Source organism: Pantherophis guttatus, chromosome 1 (assembly GCF_059756535.1).
Source record: "Pantherophis guttatus breed Tessera chromosome 1, ASM5975653v1, whole genome shotgun sequence".
Lineage (NCBI taxonomy): Eukaryota > Metazoa > Chordata > Lepidosauria > Squamata > Colubridae > Pantherophis > Pantherophis guttatus.
In genome coordinates, this window is record NC_142063.1 from 281,951,952 (window position 1) to 281,975,527 (window position 23,576).

Here is a 23,576-nt window from a genome sequence, read left to right on the forward strand (position 1 = left end):
GGCACCACGTCAGCAGCATCAGGAGGACAACAGATGACTAATCCCGCCACTTTGGGCTGCAGCCAGAAAGGCAGCTCCCCCGTTTCCTCCTGGTCTTTTCCTCTCAAAGTGAGCGAGGCTCCTTCTATGCTATAGACGCCGGAGAGGTTTTTTTCCCCACTGATAAAAGTGAGCAGCGAGAGGCGCCTCGTGATTATGATTATTTTTTTTTATTTTTTTGACTTTTAAGATTCTCACGAAGTAATGAATCAAAGCGCCGTGTACTGTATTTCTCTCGAGTTATTTTGCTATTTCAGACTGATCAGCCTGCAAAACCAGCACACATTTATAGATTATTGGAAGGATGTGGAATTTGGGAGACTTTTTAGTACTTAAAAAAAGAAGACGACAATAACGGTATTACTTAGCAAAGCTCTTACAAGCAGCTCAGCAAACACATTGAATTCCTCCTACTGGAAGCTGGTGCCTTTCTGATGGGTTGGAGAGCAAGAATTGTCCAGAATTCCCAGTTGGCATGCTGGGAATTACAGTTCAACTCGTTTGGATGGTTGCCTCATTGCAGAAAAGTTCTCCATAAGTTTTGATTCCAGTATAAGTTCCTACAGAATGTTTATCTTTTAGTACACTATCATTATCCTTTCAATTGATTGTACACTGAGTTTGGGGAACTTTTTTTTTCCATTCAAAGGGTCCCTTTCTCATTTTTTCCCCAGCACAGTATGTATATTATCAAATCTGGATTGCAAAAATCCTACTAGATGCTAGAAAACATTAAGGATTTCTGTAAATCTTTGCTGCTATCTAAAGCGATAAAAAATGCTGGTGCCCATAGCTGGTAGCTCTTGCTTATGGGCATAAATAGTGCATTAGGCATATGATAAAACAAGTGTGTCAAGGTGATGGATCTAGCCCAATAACTCACAAGATCACTTCTCTTTCTTAATTAAATTCCTTTATTGCAAGCCTAGATAAATCCTAGGCCTTATGGAGCCAGAGGTCACTGACCTTGGACCTTTCTCTTTCAGGTACACATCTGGAACAACTGGAATACCTTGTGGTGTGAGCTATTATACCCAGGAGGAGGGGCTGGGAGGTAAGGAGTGGCTATGGGGGTGATGGGATATGTGGTTGGTTAACCCTTACAGAGCTGTGTACCAGTGATAACAATACAGTTAGGCATTTACCATAACAAAACCCCCTCTAAATGTCTAACTGGATACAGGTGTGCAATGTTTACATACATACAAGTTATATACATGGATATGCATAGATTACATATAAACACATATTTTTGACACGAGGTATGAGTGTTGTTTATGTGGCAGGGGCTTTGTGAGTATGTCTGCGGTTTGCTCCACAGTATCGCAATGTACGGCCTTAATGAAACCTATCTCTGAGAACTGCCTGATGTGTTTGCATTTGATATCAATGTGCCTTGACCGTTGACTTACGGCATCGGCTCTTGATATTTTTATTGCTTTGTTATTTTTGTGAATGATTATTGGGTATGAAGGTTCAGTCCAAATACTGTTGAGCAGGTCATCGAACCATACCAGGTTGTTTGCAGCCTCGGATAGGCAAACGAATTCCGCTTCAGTGGTTGAGGTGGCTACCAGTTTCTGCTTCCCTGTATACCAATGAATGGGGCAGTTGTTAAGCAGTAGTACATAGCCAGAAGTGCTTTTCCTACTTTTTATGTCCCCAGCCCAATCAGCATCAGCGTAACAGGTCAGTTTTGGTCTTTCGGATATTTCTGGTTCGAGGCAGAGCTGCGCATTTATGCTGAATTTTAGGTACCTAAGCAGCCTTTTGATGGCATTCCAGTGGGATATGGTAGGTTTGCTTACGTGCCTGGACAGTAAGTTGAGGGTCTCACGTAGTTGGTGCTGCGGGTAGCGGGTTCGAATCCTGCGGTTGATCGTTCCTGCAGGTAGCCGGGCTCTGGCGCTTGTTGTTGGTGTGCACAGTTTCTCTGAGTGGCTGTGATTCAGTCGCCCGGTCGTTGTTGGCTGTCCTGATGTCCTTTTGGCTTCCAGGATTTCTTTTCCGGCTTTTGGTTGCTGCGGGAAGCTTGAAAGCGGAGCCAAACGCGGTGGTGAGGGTTTCGATTGCCCTTTGCACCTCGAGATCGGTAGGTGATCTTTCTTTGGGTTGTGCCTGCTCTTCGTGGTCACTTTGTGGGTGCCCCTCGTCTGTTTCGGGGTTCTGGCTTTTTATTTATTTATTTTATTTATTTTATTAAATTTCTATACCGCCCTACTCCCGAAGGACTCAGGGCGGTGAACAGCCACAAGATAAAACACATAAATACAAAAATTTAAAATAGATTAAAAATGAATTAAATAATTTGGCTGAATTTAAAATACCCCATAATTTAAAACAAATTAAAATTTATATTTAAAAGGGGAGAAGATTTAGGCCAGGCCAGCTTGATGAAATAAAAAAGTCTTAAGCGCGCGACGGAAGGTGCGCAGATCCAGGATCCTCCGTATCTCCGGGGGGAGCTCGTTCCAGATTGTAGGTTGGGGCCTAGGGGCCGCCAGTCAACATTGTTTGGCTGATGGCACCCGGAGGAGCCCCTCTCTATGGGAGCGTACTGGCCGGTGGGAGGCTATTGGTGGTAGCAGGCGGTTCCGTAGATAACCAGGTCCTAAGCCATGGAGCGCTTTAAAGGTGATAACCAGAACCTTGAAGCGCACTCGGAAAACCACCGGGAGCCAGTGCAGCTCGCGCAGGAGAGGTGTTACATGGGAACTCCACGTTGCTCCCATAACCACCTGCGCGGCTGCACTCTGCGCCAGTTGGAGCCTCCGAGTGCATCTCAAGGGGAGCCCCATGTAGAGAGCGTTACAATAGTCCAGACGAGAGGTGATGAGGGCATGAGTGACTGTGTGTAGGGAGTCCCGATCTAGAAAGGGAAGCAACTGGTGGATCAGGCGGACCTGATGAAAAATCCTCCCGGTCACGGCCATCAAGTGCTCTTCTAAAGACAGCCGGGAATCCAGGAGGACGCCCAAGTTGCGAGCCCTTTCCATGGGGGCCAACGATTCGCCCCCAATAGTCAGTGATGGCGCCAACTGACTATATCGGGATGTCGGAAACCACAGCCACTCAGTCTTGGATGGGTTAAGCCTGAGCCTGTTCCTCCCCATCCAGATCTGTACGGCCTCCAGGCACTGGGACATCACTTCAAGGGCATCGTTGGGGTGGTCCGGGGTGGAGATGTACAGCTGGGTGTCATCAGCATACTGATGGTACTTCACCCCAAAACCACGGATGATCTCGCCCAGCGGCTTTACATAAATGTTGAACAAAAGGGGCGAGAGGACCAATCCCTGCGACACCCCACATATGAGGGGCCTCGGGGTTGACCTCTGCCCCCTGTCAACACAGACTGCGACCAGTCAGAGAGAAAGGAGGAGAACCACCTTAGTACAGTGCCTCCCACCCCCAACTCTTTCAACCGGTGCAGCATGATACCATGGTCGATGGTATTGAAAGCCGCGGAGAGATCTAACAGGACCAGGACAGAGGAGCAACCCCTGTCCTGAGCCCTCCAGAGATCATCAACCAACGCGACCAATGCCGTTTCCGTGCTGTACCCAGGCCTGAAACCCGACTGGAATGGATCTAGATACGATGTTTCATCCAGTACTGGGGAAGCTGTCGCGCAACCACACTCTCAACAACCTATTATTTTTTGCCATTTTTCGCTAATATTTTTCGCGCCAGGGAATTCAAATCCTGGCTTCCCATTGGTTGGGGGCCATTCCAAGATGGCCGCCGGGAAGAAGGCGCGAAAATGGGTTCGGCCAGTTCAAAGTCATCGGACTGGGGTGGCCTACCCCTTTCTAGTGGTGTTTCTTCCTCGGATGTCTTCGGGGCCTCAATTGCTGCTCCTTGCTGCTCGAGAAGGCTTTGGAGGTCTGTGATGAGGTTTTCCTCATCGTTGCTTGCTTCCATCAGTTTCAGGATGGAGAGTTTAAAACCTGTTTATTTTCTGTGTCGTTTTTTCTTCTAGGCTGATGGTCTTTTCAGGTGACCTCTCCTCACCTGATTGTGAGTCCAGACTGGAGTCCTGTTCTCTTTCAGCTGTCGTTTCCTCCACTGTGGTGTCCTTGGATGCCAGCTGCGCAGCCATCTTTTTGGTGAGTGCTCTTGTCTGTACTCTGTTTGTTTCTTCAGGGCAAACATTGGGTTCAGTCATCGTTTGGAGCTATGGGCAACCATCCTCTGCTACCATCTTGTCAAGGTGATGGATCTAGCCCAATAACTCACAAGATGACTTCTCTTTCTTAATTAAATTCCTTTATTGCAGACCTAGATAAATCCTAGGCCTTATGGAGCCAGAGATCACTGACCTTGGACCTTTCTCTTTCAGGTACGCATCTGGAACAACTGGAATACCTTGTGGTGTGAGCTATTATACCCAGGAGGAGGGGCTGGGAGGTAAGGAGTGGCTATGGGGGTGATGGGATATGTGGTTGGTTAACCCTTACAGAGCTGTGTACCAGTGATAGCAATACAGTTAGGCATTTACCATAACAAAGTGGTTTTAAAGGGACAAGGGAAACAGCTTTTTCCCACTCTATGCATGATTGCTCTGTGCCCTGAGTTGGCTACCATAATTCCATTTTTATAAAAAAGGAAACAAAAAGAAACAATAGTATCAGTTAGCCAAAATTTGTATATAGTGTAAACACATCCATTGCGTGGTTTACCGAATCTTCTAAATGAAATCTGTTTAACCCTTTTTAAATTGAATTTACAGTTCATAATAACTAGCTTCATTGACACAATAAACTAAGCCAACACCAAACAAACATTATGACTGGATTAACCTGATCAAAAAGTTTTTTTATTTTTTATTTTTTCCAACACACAAATTACATCTTTTCGGAAAAGAGCCCTGATCCGGTCATCAATTTATATAGTTTTTTTCCCCAGCTTTAACAAAATTTTGTATATTCTATTTTGCCATAACACTTATTTCTTAATCTTAACTCACCTATCTCAACTAATACCATCTTAAAAAAAATTAAATCAAATTTACTTAATCAAAACAATTACCCTTCTATTAATCCATTTTAAATCTCAATTCAGTTAATATCTCATAATACATTTCACAATTCTTAGCCTAAATCCTCACTATTAAGAATACAGGTCAAACATGTTTATGTTTCAAAACCTTATTTCCCTTTCTAAAACTTCCCCACATTTTTTACTTCGTATAATGCTCAATAAATCTTTATTTCCCTATTACTTCACCAAATTTAGATCCTATCTCTAATCCCAAAAGTATAGCAATTTAACATTGAAACATAGTTCTTAATTCAAATAAGACTACAATACAATTTTCGAATTATTTCCCACAATTCTATCTCTTTAACCATACCATTTGTAGAAAAACCAGTTTGAGTAATTCTTATTTGTAATTCATAGTCCTATATTATTTCAATCTTCTTTTCTTTTTTGCTTAGATATATTATCAAAAATATCGAAAATATTAAAATATTAAAGTTATTGAAAATATTCAAATTATTGCAATTGTTATAGGTATTTAAACAATATTCCAGTTTTTATAGTCATCAATTATTCTCAAGTCATATCATGTAACATCTTAATAAAAATTGATTCATTATGTCCATTGATATATTTTCTTTTAACATAGTCTATTTCTCATATATTATAGCTTCCATTCATATTTCAATTTTAAGTATCTGTAACATATTCTTCTCATATTTCTGTTAACCATCATTAATCTCAATATAGTTATTTTGTAGATCAAAGTCTTGGACTTTTCTATTTTACCCCATATTCCCCAATTCTTTCACTGTTAATCCCAGTGTAATCATCTTTATAACTATTGTTTTTCACAATATAGTCTCTAAAAACCTCCTTTTTATTATTACTATCCACCTGTGCATTTCTTATTCATATTTAATCACGTTGTCTTTGTCTTCTTTATTTCCAGCCGTTATGTCTTGTTTCTTCATTTTCTTGTCTGCTTGTATATACTTCATTTCAGCTTCAATGTCCCCTAATTTTGTCCTCCATGTGGCATTTTAATTATTTTTCTTATTTCCATTCCAAGTCAAATACATCGATTTGTTCCTTCTCTAATTCCTGTGCCATTTTTTTCTTTTTAAGTTGATGTTATCCCAATTGTAAGAGTTTAATTGTGGTTCCTCTTTTCTTTTCTTCCCCCCCCCCATAGTCAAGCTGCCTGCAGACAAAGAATCATCCTCCACAAATTCTCACGGTTGTTATCTATAAAGTTCACGATTTCCCAAAACAAAAACCAAGTTGCAATGTTCCTTTTTACTCCAGAAGGGGTCTCTCTGCAATCCACAATTTCCAATTGTTTAACAAGTATCCATCTTGTTTCAGTTACATAACAATCTTATTGGCTTCTCTTTTTAGCTTTAAAAGTATCAAATCTTTTTATTAAAGTCCAGTGCAAATTTAAACTCTTCCAATCCTTTGACCATGTCTCAATGTTTAACATTTCCAATTAGTTTTTTTTCAAAAATCAATTTTCTATCGGGTTTTTGTCTGTTTAAAGTTACATTTCAAAATCTTCTTTGCCCCCATGCTATTTTATCGCTAGGGGTCTTGTAGTTAAAAGATGTTTCCCTTGATGTTATTACAAGCCTGGGTTGGCTGTCACTTACCTGACTTCGAAAAACTCCATTCCGTTCCACTTTCCTCCTGCTCAATACTTGATCCGGTTGTCCCAGCTTCGTGGCAGCTGCCATGGCTGCCGCCCCCCGCCGCCGAGTCACAGAGAATTCCCTCCAACCTCCAAGGAACTTGCCTGTTCCTCTTGGTTGTCCAAGGTGCCTCTCTTTCTTCCACGTTCCTGCAGGACGGTTCTAGTCCAAAGACCCATCGGCGGCAGTTCGTCAGCCGTGGTTTTCGCAGGGCTCGTTGGAGCCTGCTAATTCCCAGACTGTCTCACTGTGACGCAAAACTGGAAGTCATAAGTGGCTTCAATTTAAAGGAACCACTGGAGTTTTTAAATATGGAAGGAAGAAGTCGGGCACTGAAACTAGCCAAGGTACCTGTTCTTCAGCAAACTGAGAGTGCTTCCAAGAAGTGCTTTCTGATAGTGAGTTGCTTGGCAATGTATTACAATGCCAGAAACCCAACATTTTAGTTTAATCCAAAAGGTAGTTTGCTTCTTTGTAGCTTAGCATATGGTATAAACTCTACCACAGTTTGTAAACCACAAATACTGTGTTCAGAAAGCATTATTTATTGAACAGTAGTTTAGAATATTGTGTGAGCATAGTTGGGTTAATAATTTCCTCAAGATTCACACCAGATGTGCCTTTATATGTGGTGTAAAGACATTAGCTGTCTGCCTCCTCCTCTGGGAGATAACTGGACATATGCAAACTATATAGAAAGACTATTATGTATATATTGCCATGCTGCAAAATATATTTAGATTAAATGTTTTTAAGAAGGCCATTCAAAGAGATTTTAATTGATGCATATTAACACTGCTGCTTCAAGTTATTATATCACATTCAGTACAGTAATCAGAACTCACCACTGGGAGTTGGATATTTCCCTCCTGGGTAGATAATTTCCCTTGTTGTCAGAAAATTAGAGGAATCACAAAAGAAGGAGGGTCTTTATCCAAGCTGCAGCTGAGCTGACTGTGATGTGTTCAGTAATTCTGATTCATATCCTGTTATGAATCCGGCTGCCTTAACAGCATTGAAGAAATGCCAGGATCCTGACAAAAGAACATCAGTGTTTTCGTGACTTGAGGATACTTGTTTGAATGGGATTATTTCCTTGCAGAGTTGCATAGAACAATGTTAGCAATAGACATCTAACTCCATGGTGGCATTCACACAACATGCTGAGCTACAATTGACTTAATCTAATTTTCTGAGTTTGCAGACTACACCAAGTCATAAAAGAGCACATGGACTGGGACCACAAAACATCCTAGGCACCGGGAGCTGGTTGACTAGTTTGTAGTTCAGTGTGTCATAAACCACAGTCATTAAAGACACATTCACCCTCTCTAATAATTAAGGGCAATTTTTGCTATCATTACCCCAGTCCAGCTCCATTCAACTAATCTTGATTTCAAATTTTGATTTCTGCAAAGTGACAATAATAGCCAAACTAGGCTTATGGCCATTTGATTAATGAGCTCTTTAGGATAGGAAAGAGGGAAGATGATAGTATAAATAGCCAAGCATTAAAGGGACATCTCTTTTTATGGAGTCAATTAGAATGTTAACCTAGCATAAATTCATATTTAAAATACTGTAGATTTCTTGCACAATTGTTGAGCATAATGTTACAGTGCCACCTAATGGTTTACTATGCTGAACAAACTGTTTTGACCAGTGTTTATGTACAGTACACACTTTAATTAAACAGATTCTCAGTTATTGAACGACTTTTAGTTCTGTGCAGTTGCTGTTGAATTTGATACAATCTATATCTGTAACCTGATCATGTTTGATGGTTAAAGCAGGAGGCTGCATCAAATATTGCAAAGTCAATGAATCTCTTCCATTTCCAGATTTGGATTTAGGATGACAGGTATTGGATTAGGCACAGGTATTTTAAAGATGTACTCTGTATTGCTGGACCACACCTTCTATAATCTCCAACCAGCATGGAGGGCACCAAATCAAGAAATCCAATCTGGCTATAACAGTTGTTGGAAGGTGACCTAAATTTATGTGTAAAAGCTTATTCAAGCTGCAATTGGAATATGCATGTTATATTTTATTTTACACAAAGTATTTTGACTGTTTGTCAAACTATTTATTAAATGCATAATCTAATATGTAACTTTTGGGGGAAATTCTGATTTTTTAAAATAAAAGTTGGCTCAGAAGTAAGTGACATGAATTAAGTAGAATTTATTTTTAGGTAAGTAAATGTATACTGTATAGGATTGCAGCTATAGTATAAAAATGAGATGATGTAAGTTCTTAAAATTAATTGGGGATGAATGAGATGATCTAAAATGATTGTCTTTATTATGTAGTGAGATCAGGACAGAATTGCCAATGGGCCCCCGGAGATAGCTTGTTACGTATGTTGAAGTTTGTCTGTAGATGCCATCGTGGATTATGTAAAATCAAAAAAGTCAACAGTTATTTGAACAATAGGTTGGTGTTGCAGGTCTTCCTGCTGGAAATGATTATAGTCTGAACTTCCAGAATAAGGGAGGGGCCTGTTGGCAATGATGTGTTCAACTGTGAGATTATCTTCTGGCACTACTGCTTTCTGGCTTGATAGTGATGGTTGCAGCCAGATGATTTTCTAGTGATTTTACACACACACACACACGCTAGATCACATCAAGTCCCATGACATTTCACATTTCTTTTGTGTGACAAGCACCACAGAAAGGGATAATATTCCTAAAACAATTGGAAGTGAATATATTTGTCATAATTGGTCTATCTTTTGAGCTACTGTAGATCCCATAATTGAAGACTGAGCCTGTAACTTTTTAGAAGCTTCTCTGCTTTGAAAAAAGTTCTTGTCTTCATAGATTGTGTTAGGGTGGATGAATGAATATAAATGTCCTTGTAAGAAAGTAACAACAAATGTATGTGTTTTTATTCACAGTTCAAATTTTAACCATTTATTATATTATTTATTTATTAAGTCTAATTTTGATGATAAAGTCTGAAGAGGCAGGTAATATCTCAGCCCATTCTAATTTCTATCTCACAATCTTAAGTATAAAATCTTACTTTTTTTTTCTGGCTTTTGGCTACAATGAAGTTTTTGAATGATCAAAAAGAATTTACTTGCTTACATCAATAGATTATCAGTCTTAAATCATTTGTAACATTGTGCAGTATAATTACATACATGAACATTGTATTTGCATGATTATATTTATACGTATGAATGGTTAAATCAAAAGCTGCACTGAGTTTTAATTTCAAAAACAAAATAACTCTTTACCTTAGAAATACAGAAAATATGCACATGTCCATAGCTTGCAATCATCCTGAATCAAATTAAATGTGGCCATGTCATGGTCAAAGCCTATAAAGAACAAGCCATAAATCAAAGGTGTTTCAAACTTATCTTTCCTAAAAAAATTGCCCCATCCCCCAGAGTTTTAAAGCTGAATATCGCTTCAAAATCTGCTTGAAATCATGATATGAAGAGTTAATGCAAGCTGCTAATGTCAGTTTAAATAGATATTTGGATTCTGTTCAAATTCTGGGTTAGATAGCTTATTACTTTCCTTACTACTACGAGGAAAAATCAAAACATAACATTAAATATAAGTGCAAGTTGTGGAAAACATAAAACACAATATTTAATGCCATTGGCTCTTTGATTATCAAACAATTCTTCCAATTCACAAAACATTTCATAATGCCATTATTTGGCATAATAAATTGAAAAACAAATTAGTATTATTCTCAGGCAAGTAGAATCTTTCCTTTTCTTCACTTCTTAGAGTACTACATTTAAATTCCTGAGGATTAGTTAAGCTTCATTTAAATCAGACCTATGGTTATCAGGTTCAGACAAACCAGAATTTTCAATTACATCTAGGAATTGATTTAAGACAGGTAGTCCTCAACTTACAACAGTTCATTTAATAACTGTTCAAAGTTACAGCACTGAAAATAGTGACTTATTACTATTTTTCACAAAACTATTGCAGCATCCCAATAGTCATGTGATCAAATTTCGGATGCTTGGCAACTGATTCATATTTATGATGGTTGCAGTGTCCTGGGGTCATGTGATTAAGTTTTGGGACTTTCTGGCAAGCAAAATCAAGGGGGTAGCCAGATTCACTTAACTACCGTGTTACTAACTGAACAATTGCAATGATTCACTTAACAACTGTAGCAAGCAAGGTTGTAAAATGGGGCAAAATGCACTTAATAAATGTCTCACTTAGCAACAGAAATGTTGGGCTCAATTGTGGTTGTAAATTGAGGACTACCTGTAAATAAAACCTTACAAGCAGAGTTTTCTGGGTTGGATAGTAGGAAGTTATAGCGAACTGAAGATTTTCTAGGATATGGTTATATCTTAAGAAAGAACAGGCAGCATCCCAATTGCATAAATAAGTAAACAGCTTTTAAAATAATTTAGTAAACTAAGATTATTATTCCAGAAAAAAATGTAATTTGCACTGTTTACCTAATATGATTGGTTAATGTGCTTTGTATTTAATTTCTAAAAACTTCATTGTTTGCTATTTGTATACATAAAACCCTGTTTCTTAACTACAAATATTTTTATGATTTACAAATACCAATTGGTTAAAAATATTTACAGATTGTGTTCCAGAATAAAACCCAAGATGTATGCATGAATTCATGCATGCAGTTTGAGTAATGGGGATAATCGTATGCAAAACAGATAGAAAAAAGAAAACTGCTTTTAGATAGCCTATGAAATTACTATGTGTTTATTCTCCAAGGGATAATAAGTTGCCTTATTCTAGATTCTTTTTGTATTAAATAATGGCACTGCTAAAATATGAACAGAAAGGCACTTTTAAGTAATAGATAGAGTTTGTTAAATTTCTTTCATATTCCATGCCTCTAGGAAGCATTGAGACCAGGCACCATTATTTAGTGGGAACTTTTACCTAGCAATCACCTCCAGCAACCACTACAAATGATTTATCCCCAAATTGTATCTTGGTCAACAAAAGCAAGAGTAGCTGGATTCAAAACTCATGTTAAGTAGTAAATTATTCAAAACCATGATCGTTGGGATCATCCATTAAGCCAGAACCAGACAATGCATAGTATTACTTAGTGCACTGTGTGAACTCAACTATTGATCTGGGGTATTAACAAAACTTACATTTGTAATATCCTCACTTCTGCTGCAAAGTGCCAGGAGGACAACAAAAAGCTACAGCATACCATATCCATTCAGCCTGAAAACCTATCAGTGCTTGAATCTGACTTCTAATAATTGCTTTGGACAGAGTTCAGACCAACCCAAACGCTTTTGTCATAAGGATAAGAGTACCAAGCTGTCAGTTCTCTCACATCTATTATATACTAGTTGATCAATCTTAGTGCAGAGAAAAGCAGCAATGATGATTTAGGGGACTAGAGGCTAAAACATATGAAGAACGATTACAGGAACTGGGCATGGCTAGTCTAGTGAAGAGAAGGACCAAGGGAGAGGGGGGGGGCAGCCAATACAGGTCAGAGGCTGCTTTGTTCTTCCATATTTCGCAGGATCATTATCTTTTTACTGAGCCCCCTAGACCACCAGTCTTGACTTTGGAGTACAGTATACAGCCCACCAACACTAGTGGTGTAAGCAGAGAACTTTGAAAACCTTTCCATTATAGGCAGAGCTCCAGTGCCACGTTGACCCACACATTAATCAGCTACCATCTATGCTCGTGTGGGATGGAATGGACCCAATCCAAGGGCTTCCTTTTTCTGGTTGAATGTGTCCTGCAACCCCAGGAAATTTGAGTTAAAAAGAATAAACCGTAAACCAAGTCGCATAAATACAGTCATCCCTTTGTCAAGGGAAACGAAACGAAGAGGCGCTCTGGAGAGGCAAAAACCTTTGCCACGGCAGCAGGCTTTGGAGGCCTTTGGGGCGACAAATGGAGTGGATTATCCTCCTCAAGAGAGGAAGACACTGAGGACAGAGGGACGTGCTGGACGGTCGCGGGAGAAGGTGATGATCAAATGCGCTTGGAATTTGGGACACGAACAAGCGAAGCTCCGCTTTCTGACTTCCTTCATCCAAGAGCTCGAGAACAGCGAAGGGGCTTGTAAAAAATAACTCGACTGAGGCTGCTCAGCGATGAAAGAGGCGAACCCAAATAAAACCTCGCGACGTCTCTCGGACAGGGGTTAGTTCAAACTTAATTCCTCCTCTCGCTCAAAAAAAAAAAAAAAAAGAGCAGCAGAACCCCCCCCTTTTCCCCCTTTGACGCCTGCATCTCCTGCTCAATCCCCCCCTCAAGACTTTTCTCCGCGTTTTAAGGGTCCCTGCGTAACCCCCCCCCCCGTCCCCATTTTCGCGATTCAGAACATCAACCGCCACAGGCACTAGAAGTAACGGAAACTCGGTGCGCCTCCTTGGCGCCTGCGCCATCTCAACCTTGCCGCTTCGCCGCCGCGACGGCCTGGCGGTCGTTGTAGTTCTTGATGGCTTTCATTTCGGGTGGAAAAGGGGTGAGGGAAAACTTCACTTCCCAGCATGCTTCTCGTCCCCTCCCGTGTCTCTTCTGGGGCGGCTGAGACTTTTTTTTTTAGTGTATGTGTGTGTGCGTGTGTACATATATGTGCGAATGGGTGTCTGTGTGCGCGAAAGTGGGAGCGGCGGTAATAAGGTGCGTGTGAAGCCACCCCGGTCCCGGGGCGGAGTGGGAGTTTCTCGAAGCTACAAGTGAGTGGTCAAGAGTTACGGGTCGCGAAGGTGAAGAAACCCAGCAGAAGGAGATAACATGGAAAGTTATATCAGTCCGTAGGAGGCGGTAGTGCCGCCCTTCCCAGGGTACCGAGAGAGGGAAGGGAAGGGGAGGGAAGCCGAAGCGGAGCGGAGTGAGGCTCGAGTTAGAGGTGAGGGTTTGACTCGGAGGCACTTCAGCGCCAAAACGGCGACTGCCGCTTCAGGACAGATGTGACTGGGGGAGGTGTGTGTGTGTGTGTGTGTGTGGGGAGAAACAGGCCGACCCGGTCGCGTCCAGGTGTGGCAGGGCGAGTCTGTGAGTCTGAGGCCACATCATCTTCGCTCCCCTCAACCTCCCCCCTCCCGCCCCCAACTCTGAGGATGCTTCCAAGAAGAGTTGGCTGCTGCTTCGCCTTAAGAAAGCCTACTCCCTTTCTGAGGGAAGTTTCTTCCAGTTTAGTATAGCCGGAATCGAGATCTTAAAAAGATTAAGGGGAACTTTTTCTTTTCGAAATGCACAGACGCTCATAGAAGAAAAAGGACATCCCGAGAGCCTGAAATGGATCTCTCTGCCTGCCTTGGCCCAAAGATTTGTAAAGTGTATTAACAAGCACTGGTAAAGGTATAATTTCCCTGTGGAACTTTTCTCTCTCTCTTTCTCCCCAGTTTTCAGTTTGGCAGATTTGTAGCTCAGGCCTTGGTGCTTCGTGAATATGTTTCGAAGAGTGATTGGTGGAGCTTTCAATCATAGCCTGCTCGTAGTGGGTTTACATGGAAACAATCACACCGACACTTGTGAGTTTGAGGAAGTGGCGCATGGACTACTAGAGTAATTTTTGGTGAGGGAGTGTAATTAGGAATCTTTTTTTTTTTTAAATTAAGGATGTTTGCAGTATGATGATAATCTCATAATAACGGAGCGATGGTTGTTAGCCATAAGCTGTGAGTAATGTTTGATTGGGAAACAATGGTGTCAACAGAAAATGGAATGAGTCAATTCTGATGGGTGATTTTTCTTTATACATGACATCTACAAACTATGTTGCGATAATGCAGTTTCCAAACTTAGGTGGCCGCTGATAACTTTACCAGAAGTTAACAGCATTAGAGCAGTGATGCAGATTGGTAGTAAAGAGAAAAATAATGACTTACAAGCTACTTTCCACTTTTTATTTTTCAGTCATTTCTTATGTTTGAAGTTCATCAAATACAGATTGTATTACTGGTAGCAAGTCAGTTCACATTTTAGGGTCTGCATCTCAGTTGTCTGAATGAAGTATGTTAGTCATCTCAGTTACATCATTTTGTGTTATAGAGAGCTTCACATGGACAAGGTTGTTGTTTTTTAACCAAAGAAAAATGAGCTCAGCCGAATTCAAATTTCCCTCCAAACAAGCATATATAAAGTTGAGTTGCACAAACTCCTTTGTTATCTGCATCATTGTGCTGAATAATCTTTCTTCTTACAGCTGCAGTGTCTTATCCAATATATGAAAAAGATATAATTGGATATTGAAAATTAGGGACAATTTAAAAAGCAAACAAACTTTGTGGCTTTCCTCTCCTTTTGTTGGTTTGGCAACATTTTAGTTGTTGTAGTTTCTTCTCTACAGTGTGGCTACTATGGAGCTTGCCAATTTGTCCATTGTGCAATTGAGATATTTCAGCAGCCAAACAATATCAGCCTTAGACTGCAGAGGAAATCACAGAATAATTACATTGTGGTTATAATTCATATGGGTCTTTATTAAAGATAAAAACTCATGTGAAGTCTAGGATTAAGATAAAGGATGGGGCTTGTCTCCACCATAGTAGAAGCATGGAAAATGAAAATATGGAAGTCTGCTTCAAATTCTTGGACCCAGAAGAGGCAAAAAAGGTTATTTAACTGGTTAGCAGTGAAAGGGTTAGCTTTTAACATTTCCAATGTGAAACTAATCACTTGGAATTTATTTAACTATGAGTGATCTATTTTTGAAGAAATGTCAATACAAACGGCTATTAAAAACAATATATGATATATTTTTTCTGAATTTAATTTTGGTGCTACTGCAGTTTTGCATGTGAAAGAGACATTTTTAAATTGAAGATGTAATCTGACTAGAATGGTTGCTCCTTTCACATATATAAATATTAACTCTAAAAATTTAATATCCAGAAGTTATAAAATATTGTCTGCAATGTGGAACTTGATGTTCAGCAGCCCTTGAGCTTGCCAGAGAAGAAAGTAGGAAATAAATAAAATAAAAATGATAGCAATTTTTCTTGACTAAACTTTTTTTCTTGATTAGCTTGATTCACTGCTTTTGTGCCTTATACTTGAGAATTTCTTTACCACTTGTTAAGACAAACATTTAATTATATGACATGAAAAAGTTTTTTTAAATGTAAATATACAATAGTTAATTTAAGTGAATCTATTTTTTTCTTTACACTATCCATTTTAGCACATACAAAACTAGTATTGAGAACAATAAAATATTAGTTTTATAATTTTTATAATAAAAATAACTATAAAAAACTGAAACATCTGTGTCTTGGATCTCATGCAGGTTGTTGCAGCTTCCTCTACTTAGCTGGCTTTTTCTTCAAGTCAGAATGCTTCTGCTAAAATTTATCTCTGTTTTGGTCAGGTTATATGGTCAGGCTATATTTATTCTAGATTGTTCAGCACTGTGTAAACAGCATACAGTAATTATGCATGAAGATAAGCCTTATTGAAAATTCTATTGTTATCTTCTTGATTTGTTGAAGATCTCACTGGCACACAAATGAATATGTTTTTCTACAAACCGTTTTCTGTAATTGTAGTTTTGGAGAATGTGACAGTGTAGAGACCTTGAAAAGTCAATAATTTATATCCATTTATGAACACTTTAAGGAAGTTTAAGTTTGCTATCTTGTCTTTGGTTCTGTTTGTGTTAAAGTTATGTAACTTTGTTGCTTAATCCACTAAGAAAAATCTTGTTCTAACATTGAACTGAATCCAGATTTAGTCATGCTTAGAGTAGAATTGTTAAAACATTAGGACAAAGTATGATTACATCTGGGTGAAACCCACTGTAAATAAATAAAATATTGGATAAATGCTCCGAGTTTAATATAGCCATTACTCTACATTTCTTTACATCTAAAAATGTTATTTCTAAGAAAATATGCAAAAAAATTGTCTTATAAAACAATACGTGCTTATTTCCCTTGAATGAATGAACTATTATCTGAAAAGGGCATCTATTTCTATTATTGGTGTCAAGAGATATACATTTTAGATGTCTGTGAAGATGTATATAATAGTATAAATAAGTACATATTATGCATTTAACGCAATGCAATTTACTCTAAATAATCTCATTTTGAATTGCAACTTTAGTGTTGAATAGCAGAAGTAGAATGGCAACATATATTTAGTCATCAGTGTGAATTTCATTCCCATATGGACTTTGTTTCAAGTATTTTCTCAAGATTGGAAAGCAACATTCTATAAGTCATGAATGGTTTCTGTGAAAATAATGTCTTGCTTCTTCATTATGTTCAAGAGATGTATGTTCTGAATATGCAAATGGTGTTTCATTCCATTTATTTCTGCAGTTCAACATTTTATTAAATATGTAATCCTAACCATAATATGCTACTTCTTGGAAGTTTGTGGTCACAGCACAACTTTTGAAATATAAGAATGCATTTTCAAAATCAGAACCAAAATAATTTATTATTGAATTTAGATAATGTTGAAACTAACTCATAATATTCTATATGGTCTTGCTTCCTATCCTAAACTAAGGTCAGGGCAAACAGGGTATTTTTTAATCATCAAGGTTATATACATCTCTTTTGGCTAGTGACTAAATTGTAATTTAAATTAATTTTTCCTAATGATTTAAACCATGATTTAAATTTATTTAATATTTAATATAATAATATTAAGTTGATTTAATTTAAACCATAGCTCACCCCGTTTTGAACCCACATAATGCTCCACAGTTCTCATTATGGGGACTAGTAACTAAATTGCAATAGAAGATAATAGTGCAGTAATTCCCAGATTTTTGGGGTCAATGGCACATTTGGAATTTTGAGAATTTGGGCACTCCCATCAAATGGCTGTCTTGGCCAACAAACAATGCACAAACAGGCAAGCAAGTAAAGTTTCTTGCCAACTCTTGCAGCCTCCCCCTACAAGCTATCATATGATCATTTTATTTTCTTTAGTAAATAGCTCTTTTTATGTATAATATTTCATGAGAGCATCCATATAAATGAAAAGCTGACATAGCTTTTTTCCCAGTTGGAAAATTGTTGAGGATTGATAACTACATGAAATCAAAAATGCCAACACACTGCACTTTTAAAAGTATATTATACTTGGGTTTCCTGTAATTGCAGGAAAATGTAGCATTACTGCACAGAATGTATCTACTTTGTATCTGTGTTCTAGATACAAAGATCAAAGATTCAAAGAGCACTTTCCTGCTCTTGTTTTGAAAATAGTTATTTTTAATTTCTCCAAAATTACTTTTCCTATAACTTTCTATAATCAGTAACTCAAGGAGATTTAAAATTATAATATAGAGAGAAAGTTGACCTCTGTAAGATTGTTTACCCATTTAGTTCAGGGTAACTATCAGCAACCTTCCAGGCTCTTTCAGATCCCTTGATAAATGATCACTTTAAATGAATATGTCAAGGATTGAAAAGCTTGCATAAATGGTACCACACTTTGCTCCTTCTGTAACAGATATAACAATAAAGGCAATTTTTTCCCAATAAAATGAAAGCAGAAATTGTGACATGAGCAATGGTGAATGTAGTATTGTTTCTGGTTTTAACTGGAGTGAAGATTATGTAATATTGTTAATATATGTGATATAACATGTTATTTTTTTCTTTTTAGGCAGTTCATAGCGGTTGAGAATGCTGCAGACCATCAATGTGAACCCAACACTTCTGTTTGATATACACATTTTAGTACAAATTTTGCTTTTTACTTTTAAAAGATGAACATTTTTCAGAATATGAAAACTTGGAAATAATTAATGTTCTCTTTTTTCTCATCATTGTTAAATGATAAAAGAATTCCTGAAAACGGAATAGCATTATTCAAGGCAATACTTATGACTTGAGACACTAATTATCTTTAAAAAACTGAAACATATGAACATTTAATGTAACTATTCACATATTGAATTGTGAAGTGCACTATTTCTAAGTGGGGCAATTTGATACTACTCTCTCCATGCACAAAACCAACTCTACAGTTGTCTCAAAAGCAAAATGAAGATCCTCTGTGAAAAAATATTGTATATTTCTGTTTCTAAAGTGAACAATTTCATAATGATGTAAACTTCTCCCAATATCTGGATGTGGTGCTAAAGACAACTCATTTTTGACACAAGCTGTACAAAGAGAACCTTTCCTTAAAATAACTTCTAGCCAAATTTATACTCCTCAGCATGCACAGAATGAAAAGGAGAGTGAAGATGATTTAGACAAGAGGATATTTCTTGAATCATAAAAGGAAAATGTGAGATTCAACTTGCAACATTGCAGAGAATTTTTTTTGTCTGTATGTTGAACAGGTCTTGGTGGATTTAAATCAACTCAGATGTCATCAAACGAATCTTCTCCTCCATCTTTACAGAAGTTTTCTCCATCTGTGTCTCATGCTGCTGCTCCACCTACCCCATCTTTATCTTCAAGTCCACAATCTGGAGACTCAGGCCGACTTTCCAATGGCAGCTTCAGCACACAAAGCCTCACCAACTCCAGAGGATCTGTACATGGAATCTCTTTTTTGCTGCAGATTGGTCTCACTCGAGAAACAGTTACAATTGAGGCTCAAGATCTCTCCCTATCTGTTGTTAAAGACCTAGTGTGCTCTGTAGTTTATCAAAAGGTACAGTAGAACACAGAGTTTTACTGATTTTAATGATCATGTTACTGTTATCTTTCTCCCTCCTTAGGTATTTAATTCAGGTTTGAATGAACATCCAGGAAGAGCAAAAATTAACATGCAAATTCTTATCTACATTGTCATCCATGGTGTCTTCCATATTTTGAGGATTTGATAGCATGAAACTTTTTCTACCCATTAGTACTGCATTGGAAATTTAGAATAATTCTATTTCAGAATTCCAAATTCTGTGAAAAGATTATCTGAACATAGAAGGCTACAAGAGTTTATTGTCAATATGCAAAATGAACAGTGAATGGGATGGGAATGTAGGGACAGAATTTACTTGCTCGCTGTTGTTCAATCCTTCTCTCATTTGTTTGTTAAAGCCTTGAACAATTGAATAAGCTTTCTGTGAATAAGAAAATATAGATTGATTATAGATGGATTGGGGAGCCAGTTTATGGTAGTGGTTAAGCATCAGACTAGAAACCAGGAGATTTGAGTCCCACCTTAGGCACAAAGCTAGTTGGTGACTTTGGGCAAGTCACTCACACTCAGCCTAGGAAGTAGGCAGTAACAAACCACTTCCAAAATCTTGCCAAGATAACTGCAGGGACTTGTCCAGGCATTGACCAAGATTTAACACTGATTCAAAGGGACCAAACCAAAAAAAAAAAAGAAGAAGAAGAAGAATATGCATTTATTTATTAAATTTATATACTGCCTATCTTTCTGAAAAGCCACTCTGGAAAGCTTACAATTAAAATCTTAAATATAAAAAATATTAAATACATTAAATACAAAGGCAAGAGGCAAAAATGGCAAGATGAATATGGAGATGGCCATTGGAGCAACCCTGTCAAAACCCCAGGCTAACTGGCAGACCCAGTTTTTATGCTCTTCTGGAAGGCCAACAAGCTGGGGGTGGATCTCACCTATATTCCATAGAATGGGGGGCCACAGCAGAAAAGGTTCTTCTTTTACACCTCACCAGCCACAGCTTTTTGACCAAGAGGGTCCACAGCATGTCCCTTTTACCAGAGCGAGTAGGATGGGCTGATATCATTGGGGCAAGACGGTTCCTCGGATAACCTGGATTAGGATTTAACAATGCAGTCCTTTGGTTGTCTGTTTAATAAATAGTACCATTGAGTTCATTAGATTTTTATTCACATGTTACATAATAATAGGCTTGTAATCTTTAGTGGAATTATGAATCTTGAATATATTGTTTATTTATGTCATAGGGAGGATTTAATTTAAAATTTAGCATCATGGAAAGTTATTATAGTTTGCACATGATTGGCAATTTTTCATCCAAGTGAGTATTTGTATAATATGACTTGATTTATACTTCAGTAGTAGTATAGCATCTCCTTCAAAATTGGCAGATTGTATTAGAATGAATGCAGCAGCAGAAAGTATGGTAGATTGAGACCCAGGTGTATGTTGTATTTCTAATACTATTTCCTCACAGAAAGTTTAGGAGTAGGCTGTAAATTTAGTATTACACTTTGCACTGCTGAGAAAAGCAATATAATATTTATATTCATAAAGGGAGCAGGAAAAGTGTATGTGATTCACTGGGATTCACACTCAGTTTGTCCCTGGGAAAAATCTTACAGGGAAAACATCAGCCCAGGGGTGCTTTGGTGATTTGCCAAAAGTCAGACAGGAAATTTCTTCATCAAATGAGTATTTGAATGTAAACTTTTTACAACCAAATTCAGCATCTGGGCATCTATATTACATTAATCTTTTTAGATAAGAGCTCATGAACTCTGGTTTATCCTACATTTGCATGTACCAGCAATATAAAATAAAAATGCTAGTATCAGAAAGCCGGACTTTCTTTTACTTATTGTGGATTAGAGTGTAATCAGTTGATCGGACATAGGATCTAACATATCCTATGTTAAAAATGTATGCTTATTAGCTTATGATTTGAAAATTGTATTATAGTATTTGCAAGTGAGATTTTAGTGGAATTCCCAAGAAATTATTACAGATAAATTTGGCAAGTAACAAAGCTGGTTTCTTTTTGGTCAGCTTGGAAGTTTATATTACCATTTGTGTAGTTCATTTCAACACTTGGACAACATACTTCATTTTTAGGAGAAATCTTACATTTATATCTTACAGTAAACATTCCTGCTTTCAAATTCATTTCTCATGTATATGCATACTTTACTTATTCTAATATTGTTAGCTACCACTATTCTTTCTGTATAGATATTGGTTATATTTTTTCTTTATTCAGGCTTTTAAGTTAGTATCTTCCTGTTGATTCTTGGCAACTTCAATTGTACAAGCACTTGGCTAAAGTTCAGAAGCATGTTATAGGAAGCCAATTGTACTCTAAAAGGAGTATAACTTTGGATTCTGAGTTTGTCCTTTCCAGTTGGCTTTAGAATGGTGTATATGAACGAAAGCTCTTATTATGCCCACAGCAGCTGCAGAGTGAGCATATGTTCCATATAGACAACACACTTCTGATCAGGAAATAGGGAGGAGGGGTGCTTATATGTGGTGGATTTCTTTTTCATAAGGATTTTTGCAGCTGGTGCACAGGTGGCAGTATGACTCCAGTTGCATAAGTAGATCTCTCAAATGGATTGGACCATTGTAATCTTTGAGATGTACAACACAGTTTTAAAATAATATTTTAGACCATGTATTTAGATAATATATGTGTTATGAGAATATTTCACAAGAAGCTATATCGATCATGAGAAAAAAGTAATATTGAGATAATATCTTTATGCAGTGTCCAGAAAGTATATAAAATATTGTAAACATTTAACTTTCTAAAAGTTTTTAATCAGGCAAGTGAATTCACAACCAGGAAAGAATAAAGGAAAAAATAGGACAGATATTAAAGCTATATGCTTACAGGGTTACTAATTTGGATTTCTGAGAGAATTGGCACACCTTTAGATGGATATTCTGATATATAGAAAATGTATTGTGTTCAAGATTCATGGGGAAAAAACAGGAAATAAGAGTTAGTCACTCAAATGTGGCAATATTAAATCCAAGCTACTAATATAATCTGTGTCCATCATTTCTCAAATTGAAAAGAAATTGATTAGGCAGCTGTTAAAATAGTTTCAATTATATAGTCACTTGCCCAAAGTAACTTGGTTGGTTTACATGCCTGGGGCGGCTAGAACTCACAATCTTCTGGTTTTTAAGCCAGCATCGTAACTATTATACTAAACTGTCTCTCAATTGGTAGACTTCTATGATGGGAGGTGGACCAGGGTAATTAAGGAAAGTTTTCCAAGGTTATGGATCAGTATATCAGGAGTCTAAAACCTATCAGAATACTATACAGAATACAGGATAATCAAGGTATTAATCTGCTGGCAAAATGAGAGCAATTTCAGTATCCCATGACAGTAGATAATTCTAGAGGCATAGCTCTATCCCCAGAGCTCTGCTTGATTCCTACATATTGAGATTCTGGTAAAAGATTTCAGAGAAGGGCTTTCTTTGACATAGTTACTTTTCTTGCCTTTCATTTTTTGCCGTAATCATTTTTTTCTGTTATCTGCTTTCTTTAATGTTTCCTCTTCTCTCTTCTGTCATCCCTTAAAGTGGTGTTCTCTATTATCTTCCCTTTTATCCAGTCTCATATACTCTAATCCTTTGAACTGCCAGAATTCATCTGATTCTGCATTTTTCTGTTTTACAGTCCCTTTTCTCACATGATTCATCCTTTCTGCCGTTCCAGAGAATTCTGTCTTCTATTGTTAATTGACTTCTTCAAAAAGCTACATGGCTTCTAATACACCTATTCATGCTTCTGTTAAAGATTTACTGTAATATTACCTTAAAAATATCCTTTTCCTTAAGATATGCTGCTGAGTTTTTTTTTTTTTTCATCTTGCTTTAAGAATTTAGCACTATCTTACTATTGTTCTGCATGTGTGAAAGCTAGCAATGGTGTTCTGGATTTACTTATATCAAATTGTTCATTTAAAGACCCAACAGAAAGTTACCAGAAGTTAACAGCATTAGAGCAGTAATGCAGATTAGTATTAAAGAGAAAAATCATGACTTACAAGCTACTTTCCACTTTTTATTTTTCAGTCATTTCTTATATTTGAAGTTCATCAAATACAGATTGTATTACTGATAGCAAGTCAGTTCACATTTTAGGGTCTGCATATCAGTTGTCTGAATGAAGTATGTTAGTCATGTCAGTTACATCATTTTGTGTTATAGAGAGCTTCACATGGACAATGTTGTTTTTTAACCAAAGACAAATGAG

At 37.7% G+C, this 23,576-nt stretch overlaps 1 protein-coding gene across 13 annotated transcripts in view; it reads left to right on the plus strand.

Annotated features, from left to right (window-relative positions):
* Positions 1-45: 45 nt before the first annotated feature.
* The window catches only part of PRKD3 (protein kinase D3), a 61,509-nt gene continuing 37,978 nt past the window's right edge, over positions 46-23,576 (plus strand). For 2 of the 13 annotated variants that reach the window (XM_060692402.2, XM_087883021.1), the window contains exons 1-3: positions 13,225-13,404; positions 13,929-14,029; positions 18,299-19,300. In XM_060692402.2, coding sequence (XP_060548385.1) covers positions 19,010-19,300 — 291 coding nt within the window. In that variant the 5' untranslated portion in view covers positions 13,225-13,404; positions 13,929-14,029; positions 18,299-19,009. Of the gene's footprint in view, positions 397-1,025; positions 1,094-4,021; positions 4,149-4,381; positions 4,450-12,339; positions 12,866-13,108; positions 13,191-13,217; positions 13,578-13,928; positions 14,030-14,073; positions 14,350-18,298; positions 19,301-23,576 lie in introns of those variants that run through there. The other 11 variants (XM_060692406.2, XM_087883020.1, XM_060692403.2 and 8 more) reach the window with 10 other exon arrangements.